The following is a 13799-nucleotide window of genomic DNA, read 5'->3' on the forward strand; positions in this document are numbered from 1 at the left end:
GGCGGCGCTCCCCGCCCCTCCGCCGCCCGCGCGCCAGCCAATGGCCTCCGAGCTCCTGCCCGCCTGCGGGGACCAACGGGGCCGCTCCGGGGCCAGGGGACCACCGCCGCCCCCAAAGTGACCCTGCGCGGGTATGCCTCTCATACCTGCCTGTCCTAGAGTCCCCAGCAAGGCAGGCGGGCCCTGGGGCTGGATTTCTGTTAATTCGGCTAATATTTATTGGGGATCCCATCCCAAAGGACCTGACCCTTTTGAAAAATTGGCAATTGTCTCCAGACTCTTTGTTCTGGCCTTTCCTCTTGCCTCACTCCTTTGCAGCCTTCACCTCCCCACTCTCCCTCTTCTCAATCCAAATTTACCTGGATCAACTCCAGGCCTTTGCATTGGCCTGGCTGACAGAGAAGTGACCTGGTCTGTGTCAGAAGAGGGCCACACTCTTCCTCCCAGGTAAGGTGCACTCACAGCATTTTAACAGCAGCCTCTTCCAGAACCTTTAAATGTAAGTCAACGTCACTTTGAAACGTCAGGCCAAGTCAGAGGAGGAGCGGGGGAGAGGACAAGATAGGCTGATGGAGAAGAAATGGGAAGGGGAAAACTCATTCACTCATTCCACAAATATTTACTGAGCACCTACTATGCGCCAGCTGCTGCTTGGGCAGCGGGTGGGCTTTGCAGTTTGATATACCTGAGTTTAAATTCCAAAATCACCACTCATTAGCTGTAACTGTGAGCAATTTCACTTCTCTGAGCTTCACTTGGTCTCTTCATATATAAATGAAGAAAATAATGTCTATTCCACAGTTACAAATCAAATGAGAACAGTGCTTATAGGCACCCAACAAAAGTAATTACCTCCAAAAGGTAAGTCCTTGTAATTATCCTCAAAATAGTGTCTGTCTTCCTAAATGACTAGTTCCTATCTTGTTAAGACAGAGATCTCCAAGGCTGATTATCGCCCTGTGTAGAGGCAGACCTTCCAGAGAGCCACCCCAGACTAGTACTCTTTTGTTCCACTGCATTTAGTATATGGAAGGGCATTATTGGTCCAAGTGAGACATGTACTTAGAGCACCATACTCAGAAGGACAGTTATCAAGTACTTTCTCTGCTAGGCATACTTCCAGGATAAAGAATGAGTATCTCACAGACTTAATACTATTCTCAAGGAGCTTACAGGTTAGCAAAGGTTATGTTCCCAGAAGTCAGTGATTTTCTTCCCTCTGTTCCTTGGCCATAGGCTGCCCCTGATTGTAAATATCATGTCACTATTATTAGAGGAAACTGGCAAGTAAAAGCTCTGAAAAGCTCCAAGTAAACTCATTTCCACCAGTGAGACACATTTCAGAGCACACATTCTGACCTATACATCATCAACATCTTCCCTCCTTCCTAGAGGTGGAAGAGAAGCTAGGTTAGTCCCAAGGGTTTAAGCTATCTTTTCAATATAAAGTAGTTAAAATTACTTCCCTTCCTAAGCATTAAACTACTTATAACTACTACTCTTTTTACACAATAAGATACCACATAGTATATCCACTTTACGTTTCTCCTTCACAGAGGGTGAATTTTGCACACACAGAGCCATCGTACTTTCACCCCTGGCAGCCAGAGTTCAGTTCACTGTCATGAGATATGAGCAAAGCTACTCAACTCAAACAGGATTTAAATGCACAGGCTTCGTGGTACTAGCATTATCTATCTTATAACTGCCAACCCTAGCAACCACAGGTCACAAAAACCAGTAGTGGATACAGCAGATGCATGGTGAATGGGGGGATTGGGGGACACTTCCCAGAAGGAAAACAAGAAGGGCACGAGGAGGGGGCTGCTGTCCATGGACCATGGACTCCAGTGACCAACAGGCTGATGGGGCTGAGAGATGCGAGGGTGGGAGAGACCCTCACTGGGAGAGGTGTCCAGTCCTCAGACTTGTTTCTGTGAGTTACTGAGTAACTCTGAGGCAGTTATCTAACTTTCTGAGGAGGAGAAAGCAACTGGATGAAATGGATTATAGATGTCAAGTATCATTGTTAATAAACATTTCTCGTAGGGGAAGGACCCGGGGCTGGGCCCTCAGTCTCTCAGGTGGGAATGGGCTGCTTCTCATCTCCTCACCTAGGAATTAGATAGCTTCTGCTCAGGACAGGGTATTGGACTAAAGGAGAGGCCATTCAAAAATGCCAGAACATTTATGTGTTGTGATGGTTGATTTTATGCATGAACTTGACTGAGCCACGAGATGCCCAGAGAGCTGGTAAAATGTTACTTCTGGGTGTCTGTGAGGGCGTTTCCAGAAGAAATTAGCATTTAATCCAAGACTGATTAGAGAAGATGCCCTCACCAGCGTGGATGGGCATCATCCAATCCGCTGAGGGCGTGAGTGGAACAAAAAGGCAGAGGGAGAGCAAATTTGCTCCTCCTTTGAGTGGTCACAGCCATCGCCTTCTGCCCTTGGACATCGGTGCTCCTGGTTTTGGGGCTTTGGACTCGGAATGAATTACGCCACTGCTTTCCTGGTTTTCCAGCCTGCAGCTGGCAGATCATAGGACTTCTTGGCCTCCATAATTGCATGAGTTAATTCCTCTGATAAATCTCCTCTTATATATCTCTATATATCCTTTTGGTTCTGTTTCTCTGGGGACCGCTAACACACGTGTCTGCCACTCCCTAATTCCTGGTGTTCCCTGTGCACTCCGTGTCCTTTCAACAACTACAAGCTTTATTTGAGGAAGAAACCCTCTAGATTCACGCTTAGCTAAGTGAAGAGGGTAACCAGATCTGCACTTCTACCTCAGTGTCGCTCCTTGCTTAGTTTAAAAAGCAGGCTTAAGGACTGCAATGTAATCCTCAAGCTCTCCTCACCCACTGACATGTCCATTGTTACAACTTCCTTATCTTCACTTTAGGATGCTTTATGCCAACCTCCAAGGAAGGATAATACCTTAGGTTTCAGAGTCATTGACATCCTAAGTATAACTAAAAATCAGAGGCAAGACTATGTGAAGGGGAGGGTCTCTGGGGGTAAGGTGATAAAGCTCCCAGACTACTTAGAAGACGCAGAAAGTGTTCATGTGGGGAACACAGTCAGATATTTTGTATTATACAGTTTTAAGGTCAATTTGCTCTTGCTAATGAGCTTTCAATATCCTTGCCTTTTTCAGATCCACCTTCTGCCAACATTTTAATTCAAACTTAAATGCCCAAACACACACACACGTATTTTTTTTCCCTCTCTCCCTCTCCCTCTCTTTCTCAGTGACTTCTGAAAATTTCTGCTTTATACCTATGCAAAGTTTGGAGAAAATACTACTTTTTCCCTCTTGAATTTATTCTCAGCCTACTTCAAATAGGCATTCTATCACTTTCTTTGCAAGTCTCGACACAGTAGATGAGTGAAGTTCTCTTCAGTTCTTAATGACTCTATGGCACTTTCCTCGATATGTGACGGCTTGGTGACTGGGTAAGCTACTCGACAGTCCTAAACACAGGGACCAGGGCTCAGAAATCCTTTATGCAGAAGACATGTTTTATGTTGGTGATAACTGCAGTACATCCTCTCGAATCTTCTCAGTGGGCAACCCTTCAACATTTAGGTGACTATATATTTCTTTTGTTTTGTTTGTTTGTTTTTGGGTTTTTTTTCGTTTGTTTGATGTGGACCATTTTTAAAGTCTTTATTGAATTTGTTACAATACTGTTTCAGCTTTATGTTTTGGTTTTTGGCCGCGAGGAATGTGGGATCTTAGCTCCCCGACCAGGGATCGAACCCGCACCCCCTGCATTGGAAGGCGAAGTCTTAACCACTGGACCGCCAGGGAAGTCCCTGGGCTGATTATTATAAATGGTCAAAACTCATTCAAAATTGTCTAGTGTTCATGCAGAATAATACTGGTTTCTCTAAAAGCAACAAATAAGGTATTAGAACCGTGTATTATTGTTAAATCTGAGCTGGTAATGACGTCACCACAGTCCCTTTCGGTTCTTCAGCAAACTGCTCTTACACAGAGGTGCTGGCCTCACCATGATGGAGGTTAGGGAGGACGGCGGTGCAGGCACTGGTACTGTTCCCACCTGTGCTCGTGCAGCGTCCTGTCCATACCAGGTCTCTGGACAGAGCCTGCAGTGGGCACAGCTGAAATGAATGCTGCCTCTGGAGCTCCTAACTTAACTACTGAGATCAGTCAGAACTTTTTCAGCAACCATTCCCATAGCCTTATTTCCTTCCGAGTCCTGCCTCTAGAATCAAATTATGACTTCCCATTGTGGATTCAAAAATCCTTTTTTTCATCTTCAATCCACAGCTCCCTGTTCTGGGAAAGCAGGCTAACTGGTCATTTCCAGTCCAATAATTCACTTTCTCTTTCTATGATCTTCTAAACTTGCAGGCACTTTAGAATCACTTGGGGGAACTTTAAAAAACAAAACATTAAAAAAACCAAAAAAACAAAAAACATCTGGGCTTCCCTGGTGGCGCAGTGGTTGAGAGTCCGCCTGCCGATGCAGGGGACGTGGGTTCGTGCCCCGGTCCGGGAGGAACCCACATGCCGCAGAGCGGCTGGGCCCGTGAGCCATGGCTGCTGGGCCTGCGCGTCCGGAGCCTGTGCTCCGCAACGGGAGAGGCCACAACAGTGAGAGGCCCGCGTACCGCAAAAAAAAAAACAAACCAACAAAACAAAACATCTAGGCCCCATCCCAGATGAATCAAATCATGCCAGGGTGAGCCCCGACATAAATATTTTTTTTAGCTCCCCAGGTTATTGTAATGACCGGCCAAGAACAAAGTAGCATAAGAAGGGCTCCCTGCTGTTCCTCAGATCCTTGTCTCAGCCCCACAAATCTCCCTGGGGGCATAAACATCCCAAATTATTACTTACTAATAATAAAAAATGATTGACTTAACTATTCTTGTTCATTGTTTTATTCTGCTGTTTACTCATTGAGGTTGGCTTGCAGATATTGTTTTTCTTGTATAATTTTTTTAAAACTATAACCTCAAAGCCAAGAACTGATTTGATGTACATAGCTTTACATACAGCCTTAATTTTGAATTCTGTTTAAACCAATCTCTCCAGGAATGTGCCTGCCTTTCCAATTTGTTATAATTCCTCATATACATAAAACTGGTTGTCTCGCCGGAGTTGCTGATAGAAGTCAGCACATTATATAGGTCACATTATATATGTCACCCTGATATTTTCTGCATCAAACTTTTTTTCAGTCTCTGCCCACACGTACTTCTGTTCTCTCACTGCTTCCCGAATCGCAGTCTCAGGCTAGCTTCCCCCCAGCACAGGCAAGCAAACTGGAAGTGAAGAAACAGCCACTGCCCAGTCTTGACTGAAGAGAAGCATCATTTAAGTAACATCCAGGAAACTGTTTAACTGATCAACAAGTAATTCTCCTGCACCTACTACATCAACACTTTCTTCTTAGGCTTGCAGTATCTTTCAAAGCACTTTTTAAGACCTTCCCTCATTTGAGCCTCACCACACCTTAGGTAAACTTGGTAAAGTGTATACTAGCCTCACACTGCGAGTGAGAAAACCAAAGCAAGAGGCTCCCTGACTTCCTTTCCAGGACCTCTTTCATTATGATAATCCTTATTCTTATAAAAGCATTAGAAGTGCTATATACAAAACGTTTTACATTGCACAAAATATACAGGAAAAAGTAACCACTGAATGACCCCAGCACCCTAGAACAACTATTACTTTGGTGTGTCTTCCTATGCTTAAAAGTGCAGTCAAACACATGCTGTGTATTAAAACGAAATTTTATAGTTTTGCTAGAATTTTGTCAGTTTGTGTGGTTTTGGAGTAATCATAATATGGTTAGAATGAGACTCTTTAATCTGTAATAACGCATACCTCTCCAAGGTGTTGATTCTGCTGTGTCAAAGGAATCACTCAATAGGGCAGAATCTGGGGAGAAACCAGACAAGGAAAACAGGACCAGGAAGTAAAATCTTAAGTTCTATGATTTTAGAGTTGGAAGGGACCTTCTACTACCACCTTGTTCAATCTGCCCTTTAGAACTAGTAAAATGAGATCTACACAGTCTAAGTGGCTTGCTCTGTACCAAGCAGGTAGAGAATGTTAAGCTACAACCAGAATCGTTTGTAATCCCTTCGCAGGTGGTCTTCCCACTGCATGATCATTCATCAAGCATCCACGTCCTTGACAGCACGTGGCACCAGAAGGAATACAAAAGAAGACATGGCCCCAGTTCTTGGGAAGCTTAATTTTTAGACCAGCTTCAAGATTTTACAGTAAATGCTGGCTTTGCTAATAGCAGACACAAAGCCACGTAGCCCAATGAGGTTTTACCAAATATTTTATTTGAAATGTAACCTGGCAATTTTAAGAGCATTGCAGCGCAGTACTTTTGAGGCCTCTCTGATTTGACTGTATCTCTCTGCATTCTTCAGTGGGCAGTTGGTCTTAAGGGGCAGAATTATGTTTTGTCTTGAAGAGGCAATTTGACCAAGCTGACAGAAGTCATTGTGTATGTGTGTATAAATAGAATTATGGCCAGAGTTACATATTTAAAAAGAAAGTGGAGCTGGGACAGAAAGGAGGAATAACACCCTAGAAAGTAACAAATTACTTCTTTTGCAAGATACAGAAGCAGCACCTTCCAGGTCCTTTACGCAGGGGCCATGAGCTCTGGTCTAGGATGTGCTGATGAAGTAGAAGCCTTTCAAGCAAGCCTGATACAGGTGAAACAGAGTCTTTCCTCTCCTCGCAGTACTAGGAATGCCCCACTGTGCCACCGTTTGCCCATTCCCATGTCAGTCTACCAGGCCCACGGATCCTGGGATCTGGGACCTTCCCGCCTGACTACAGCTGACTGAACCAAGATGAGCATGTAACCCAAGGGCAGCCAGTCCAAGGGTTGGATGGAGACTTCTGTGGCCTGGTATAGAAAGAGGAGCTGGGCCAGATCCCACATGTTAGAATGTGAACTAAGAAAAGTCAAGAGAATCAGAACCACCTGGTGTCATGGCGCACACAAACTTTTGGGAGCCAGGAGATACAGAAAAGACAGAGTAAACTAACAGGCTAAATGGAAGCAAAAGATGGAAGGCAAAAGCTATGTCATCAAGCAATCACGTGCTTTTGCTGAGCGACCTCAGTTCTCTGCACCTTCCCCTCTCTGGTTGGGCCTGCACCTTTCCTGATGGCTGCCCCCTGACACCTCCGTGTGCCAGGCCCTGTGCTAAGCACTTTCACAGGTTCCCCCCAAACCCTGACACCTCCAAGACATAGCACCATTCTATTTTATAGATAAGGAAACTAGGCTTAGGATGGCTAAATAATATGTTACTTCTTATGATGTCAGGACTTGAACCTAGGTCTGAATCTAGTCCCTGCTTTAAGCCATTAAGCTGTACTAACCCACATGGCATGTCCTTACAAGGCCCAAGCACTCCCTACTCCCATCTCCCACCAAGTTGCCCTAACTTGAGGATCTTTTGCTTGTAAGAGCCTGACACTTCCCAAGTCAAAGAATGTCCTCTGTGTAAAACCCTGCGAGAAGACTGCTTCCTTTGTCGAGTGAAGGGAACAGGGTCAAAGGTGTCCACCGAGCACACAGAAAGAACATATCTCTGATGATAACAGAGTCCCTGGTCTGTGAGAACCTTTCGGGGAGACTTGCTTTTCCTCATCGCTCCTCAGCAGCCCTCAGACAGCTGAGGAGGATGCTCTTTATTGTCTAAGAAGCTACAATGTGGGATGTGGCTGTGGGACAGCATGCCCGGCCCCTCCTCAAGAGGAAATCTGAGCAGAAATTTGGGTTCACCATCCCATTCGGAATGAACAGATAAAGGAACTCGGGCCCTCTTTTATCATCAACAAGACCGTTGCCAACTGAGACAGTGAACGTTTGTTACTCCCTAGTAAGCCATAAGGTCTGGTCCTGGTTGAGATAGGCATGGACACCCAAATATTTAAAAATGCTCCAAAAAGAAGCCCAGCAGAGTCCCCCAACAGAAAGTCCGCAGACTATTACTAACGATGAGGGAAGTTATGTAAAGCACTGCTGGGAAGTTACGTAAAGTAGCTAGAGCCCAGCCATGGTGTTCCAGTAACAAATATCCAGAAGAAAAGGTCAGAGTCTTCTTTCACTTTCTGGACAATCAACTCCATTTATGTTCACATCTGTGGCTGAGCCAGAGGTTCATCTTACGGTGATAACGAAAAATCTAGTAAGCAAAGAGTGAATCTGGTTACAGTCAACAAGCTGGATCCACTCCAAGGAGATGGTGCCTATTTATGTGACAGTACAGACTTCCCAGCCCAGCGGGCAGACTGATGAAGAGCACGTTTCTAGGTTTTCCTCTTTCCCACTGTGTCTGGTCAGGAAGACCAATCCTCAGTTACTCTTAGGTGTATGGTTTGTCTCAGGAGCCCTTGATGGACCACGTTTCTCCTCACACTGGAACCTCTCTGTTGGACTTATCTTTTCCACTGGTCTATTTTACTTATCCACTTTTGAATCTTAAGCAAACAAACTCGAACTAAGAGCTGGCCTGGAGTTCTACCTGGTAGAGGACTGGTGGAGGGAAAGGAGACCAGAATGTACAGTAGCTGAGCCCCAAGTTTGTTCAAGCGCTGAGGACTGGATAACATCTACTTCCATCTTTCTGGCATGATGCTGCCCATTCCCTCTCATTCAGCTTCACAGCTCTTGCCTCACTGGTATTTGAACTCTGTTCACTTCTTGCCAAAGTGCGGGCCCCTGCTGGCTACAGTTCCTTGCAAAAGGGACTGTGGGACCTATCTGCAGCATTTTAAACCACAGGTCTCTTTCATTAATAAGCTCTGTGTCCTCAGTAAACCTCTGAGTAAAGAAGAATTTCCATCTCATCCGTCATCACACCTAGTGTAGGAGTGCCTTCTCCAGCAAACCCTGGCGAATGCTCAAATCCATCTGTTCAGAAAAGGGACCTCACCACATAGAGATCTGACTCTTCTTCCTTTTCATTAGGAAGATCAGGATACAAACCAGAGCTGGATCTCACACTCAGGTTCCTAGTGGGTCACCAGTAAAGCTGGAACCCTGGTTTTGGGATCCCCAGAACCCCCCAATTTTCCATGGTATGGGTCCAGATTCTAGCTAGAAAACTCTTAATCCCATATGCCAGGGCTCTGTTTATCATCTCTCTTGGTTTGTCCCATACCCTTGCCTTTAGACTATAAGTTATGACAGTGGAATAGGTCTCATACACATTTCTTAGGCCTCCCATGATGCTTGGTGTTGAGAATGTCACAGATGTTCTATAAACGTGATTATCCTAAGGAGCAGCATGTTCAGACAGAGCATTCCCAGGAGCAAAGCTAGCTGGGGGTGACACTTTTTTCCTATAGTGTAGTTACACATAACTAGGCAGGGTGAGGTTTGGGCTGGGTGATAAGGGAAAAAATGGGTCCTTCCCTTATCATTTCATCAAGAAAGTGTCTTGTCTAAATACTCGCAGACCCTGTCACAGCCATCTCAGGAAGATTCAGGGGAAACAGGAGAGTACAGGTACAAACAACTTTTCTGCCCAAGACTTAGGACTTCTGCATTCTCTGTCTTCTACCTCAGTCTCCAAGCAAGAGTAAAACAACAAATCAAACTGATTTCAGTCAAGTTTCAGCAAGAATGTCGCTGCTTTGATTTTGCTGTCTTATTTTGCTTTGCCTGGATAAAAGCCAGAGATAGAGATAGGATTTTGGCAGGAGAAGGAATGTACAAAATTTTTTTTTTTTAAATTCTAAAGGTTCACTTTTTTTCCTTTCACCAGCCTCATTTTGCAGATGACAATCTGAGATCTGTAAAGGGAAAGGGGCCCAACTGCAAAGCCACTTGGGAATGGGACCAGGCTCAGATGCTCCCAGGTGACTGACTGACCCTGACAAGAGAACACACGGTAGCCAAGGTCCCCAGAAGCAAAGCCAGCAGGAAGAGGCTGTCCTCATCCACGCCTGGTGCTTAGCTCTCAGGGGCCTACGAAGTCCCTCAATCTGCCCATCGCCGGGGGGTGGGGGTGGGGGTGGGTGGTGAACAGACACTCTGCTGGCTCAAGAAGGCGGCATTGCAACTATCATCTCACTACTGCGGAAGTGAAAGGTGACAGTCCACTGGCACTTTCCAAAACTCTGTAATGCTTCTGGAAAGCGCTGTGACCTTTCCTGCTGATGACTGTCAGAATATCAGACACTGGGAATGGAAAAGCCAGCTTGCTTGCTTGCAAACAATAAGGAAGAATACGACATAAGTGACTCTAAGAAACATGGTTCAGGCACAAACTCTAGGCTCTTCTGTCACTTCTCGGGGATCTCTAGCTTTTAAAGCTGGGGCTGAGAATGCTGCCCCCAAATTTTTAACCAGGACCCCGGCAAAAGTTTCTAGCAGTTTAAATGGCAGTAAAAGCCTGAATGCTTCAAATTAAGCTGGTGAAAGGACTGTTCTCCTTAAGGTTTTAAAGTCAAATTTTTTGCTCATCCAGTATTAAACAAAATATATTAGAAGAATTCATCTAGGAGACCTAGGAAGGCAGTCTTGAGTCATCATTTCGGGAGAGACAGTACCCAAGCACGTGAGCCAACTGGAGCCACTGTCTGGGAGGAACAGGAGTGGTGCCCAGGCTTGGGCACTTTCTTCCAGAACCGTCCTACCATCAAGGAGGTGATGAAAGGCTCAGTTAAACATTCTCTGCCGCAGAATGGGCTTCAAGCCTTGGAGGCTCTTCCACGCACCTGCCTCGACGTACTGATGGATCACCAGAGGCCGAATCTTGCTTTCCAACCTCTCTGCAACATTCTTATAACTCCCGCTTAGGTAATGTTTTTGAAAAGATGGGGAAGCTGGGCTCTCTTCCAGGTCTTCCTGGGTTTCACAATGTGCGGCTCTTGTGAAGTTCCGAAACTCAAGCACGCCTCTAGTCAAGTGCACAGGACCCCAAATTCACTGACGTGCCAGGCAGGCATTACCACCGGGTTAGCGGGGTGCAGGGGCTTCTGGGCTTGCCTCTTGCCCCGCTGCCAGCACGGCTAACCCTGAAAGGAGAGATTTACTAAACCCCGCCTCCAGTCCCTTCCCCATACCACTGATTGGCCTCTAGACCTTCGGTGTTAACGCCCAGGCCAGCGGTTTCGAGCCCAGTTAGCAGGGGGCCCGGGGGGTCCGGCGGCTGTCCAGAGGGGTCACTATGCCCACCACAGCCGCCACCGTGGCCCGAGCGCAGGTGGTCCTTGAGCGTCTGCTTGTAGCGGAAGCTCCTGCCGCACTCGGCGCAGGGGTAGGGCCGCTCGCCCGTGTGGATGCGCTGGTGCTTCATGAGGTGGTGCTTGCGGATGAAGCTCTTGCCGCAGTGAGCGCAGCTGAAGGGCCGCTCGCCCGTGTGCAGCCGCCGGTGGTTGAGCAGGTGCTCCTTGCGCATGAAGCTCTTGCTGCAGTCAGGGCAGGGGTACGGCCGCTCGCCCGTGTGGATCATCTGGTGGCGGATCAGGGCCGAGTGGCCGTTGAAGTCGATGCCACACTGAGGGCAGGAGAAGGGCCGCTCCTGCGCATGGCCCCGCTGGTGGAGCAGCAGGCTGATCTTCAGGCTGAAGCTCCGGCCGCACTGCGCGCACCGGAAGGGCCGCTCGCTGGCGTGGGCTCGCCGGTGGCTGGCCAGGCGCGCCTGGTCGGCGAAGCGCTTGGGGCAGTCGGGGCAGGGGAAGGGGCGCTCGGTGCTGTTGTGGACCCGAAGGTGGTAGGTGAGTCTGGACGGGTGAGTGAAAGTTCTGGCGCAGTGCGGGCAGGTGGGTGGTGTCTCGCTGGCGGGCGGCTGGGGGCCCCGGTCGGCGTGCGGGGTAAAGTGCCTGGGGCACTGGGCACAGGGGGCCGGGCGCTCCCCCGCGGGGCCGCATTGGTGGGTCAGCAGCATGTCTTGGCTGAGGCTCTTGCCACAGTGGTGGCACGAGAACACCTGCTCCCCGGCCGGAGGCGGGAGGGGGTAGCTGCCCAGCTGAGTGAAAGTCACTTGTCCCTCAGAAGCTTCGGCCAGCTCGGTGGCTGGACGTCCAAACGGCGCCATGGGCGCAGACTGCGGGCTTTTGAAGGCCACGTCCGGAAACGTATCCTTAGCTGCTGCTGGTGGAGAAGAGAAGGTGACGGGCACCTCGGGGCACAGGGAGGCTCTGGCGAGGCCTTCAGCTTTGATGACAAGCTCTTCGTCTGAAAGAAAGGACTCAGAGTCACACCTGTCGACAACAGGTGTCCCAGCAACTCTCCTGTGTCCCTGCCCAGCTCTGACAGGCTGCTCTGAGCTCCCATTGGCCCAGATAAGGAAGTCAGTGGAGGGCTGAGATAATAACCAGGGTGTCTGTAGTCCCTGAGGCCAATGTCGGAGAATTTACTACCGAACCTCTTCAGCGCTCCCCGTTTGGACAGGAAGAACCCTGGCATCAATCTTCCCAGCATTACTTTCATTATGATCCACCTCTGCTCACAGGCTCTGAAATGTTCTCTGTTGCCTATTGTGATTAGGCCTAAAATCACGTATTTATCTAATCTTGTTCCTTTGTATTCTGCCAGGTAAGTCCTTCACTATAGTTAGCTGTCTCTTTACTTTCCTGGAAAATAAAGTACACATTTCTGCTCATATGTCTTTAATCATTCTGCCCTCCCTTTTGTAGAATGCATCTCCTCTCTTCCCATCTTCCCAGATTATACCCAACCACATAGTACCTATTTTCTAAGGCCAATTCTAGCTTGACATCCTAGCTTGCGGGGATCTTAGTTCCCCAACCAGGGATGGAACCCAAGCCCCCTGCAGTGGAAGTGCAGAGTCCTAATCACTGGACCGCCATGGAAGTCCCTTTGCATCCTTCTTTAGGCCTTATCTAAATACCTAAACTAAAACAGACGTGATGTTCTCCGAACTTCTTATTTCTTGTATACAAGTCATCCATCCCACTCACCCTTGACATTTAATAATAGGCATGCCTAGCACTGATATGTGTGTCCCCAATATAAACTTCTTGAAGAGCAGAAACTGTCTTTTTTTTTTTCCCCAGGGTCTAAGCACAGAGCATAGAAGTTAAACAGGTTGCATTAAGTTGCATGAACGATCATGTCTCTTCTGACCTTGAGATTCTCTTCTGGTTCAGATGGCAAAATATACATGGTGCTAAAATGTCTTAGAAGACGCATGTTTCTTCTCATGTCACTGTTCTTCCTGAGGGAGAGCTCTTCATTAACATTCCCATTTGTGCCTCTCCCAAGACACTGCTGTCTCCACTGCTTGTCTCTCCCACCCCCTAGCTTTGTTCTGTCCTTTCTGCATGCTCTTCAAATGTTCTGTCCTTCCCCATCCTCATACTTCTGGTGCATCTGTATGCACTTGTTTTTCTTCCTCGGACACTTCTAATTTGTCTTTACACTTAAGAGTATGTTTTCTCACTTAAAATGTATCTTGGTTTGATTTCCGTTTCATTTCTAACTTACTTGAACATGCTTTTTTCCCCCTTTTCCTCATTCCTCACCCATTTCCTTGCATCCACAACCCGACTTCCTCTACCGTTTCTTCTCAGTGGTCCTGGCATAAGCTGGGTCTGGGCGCCTCAGTACTCACCGGCATAGGTGCTTTTGCACATGTCACTCTCCTTGGGCTCCTGTGGGGTGCCGACCTGGGTCTCTTCCTCTTGTTTAATCCAAGACAGAATATCCGATGTTGAAATGCCAGGCTCTGTTTGTGGGGGAAGAGAATGGCCTTCAGGGCTTGACTCAGAAAGTGGAAATAATCATGTTGGTTTGCTGAATATTACA

The 13799-nt window shown here is 47.4% G+C and overlaps 1 protein-coding gene across 2 annotated transcripts in view; it reads right to left on the minus strand.

The window, feature by feature from the left end:
- Positions 1–234: 234 nt before the first annotated feature.
- ZNF398 (zinc finger protein 398) overlaps positions 235–13799 on the minus strand; it is a 34634-nt gene continuing 21069 nt past the window's right edge. For both annotated transcript variants that reach the window (XM_022578607.3, XM_022578598.3), the window contains exons 5-6: positions 13606–13719; positions 235–12206 (exon numbers count right to left, since the gene is read on the minus strand). In XM_022578607.3, coding sequence (XP_022434315.1) covers positions 11062–12206; positions 13606–13719 — 1259 coding nt within the window. In that variant the 3' untranslated portion in view covers positions 235–11061. The remainder of the gene's footprint in view (positions 12207–13605; positions 13720–13799) is intronic.

The sequence above is a fragment of the Delphinapterus leucas genome, chromosome 9 (genome assembly GCF_059928025.1).
Source record: "Delphinapterus leucas isolate spDelLeu-1000000601 "Yukka" chromosome 9, BTC_Dleu_Yukka2, whole genome shotgun sequence".
NCBI classification, from domain to species: domain Eukaryota; kingdom Metazoa; phylum Chordata; class Mammalia; order Artiodactyla; family Monodontidae; genus Delphinapterus; species Delphinapterus leucas.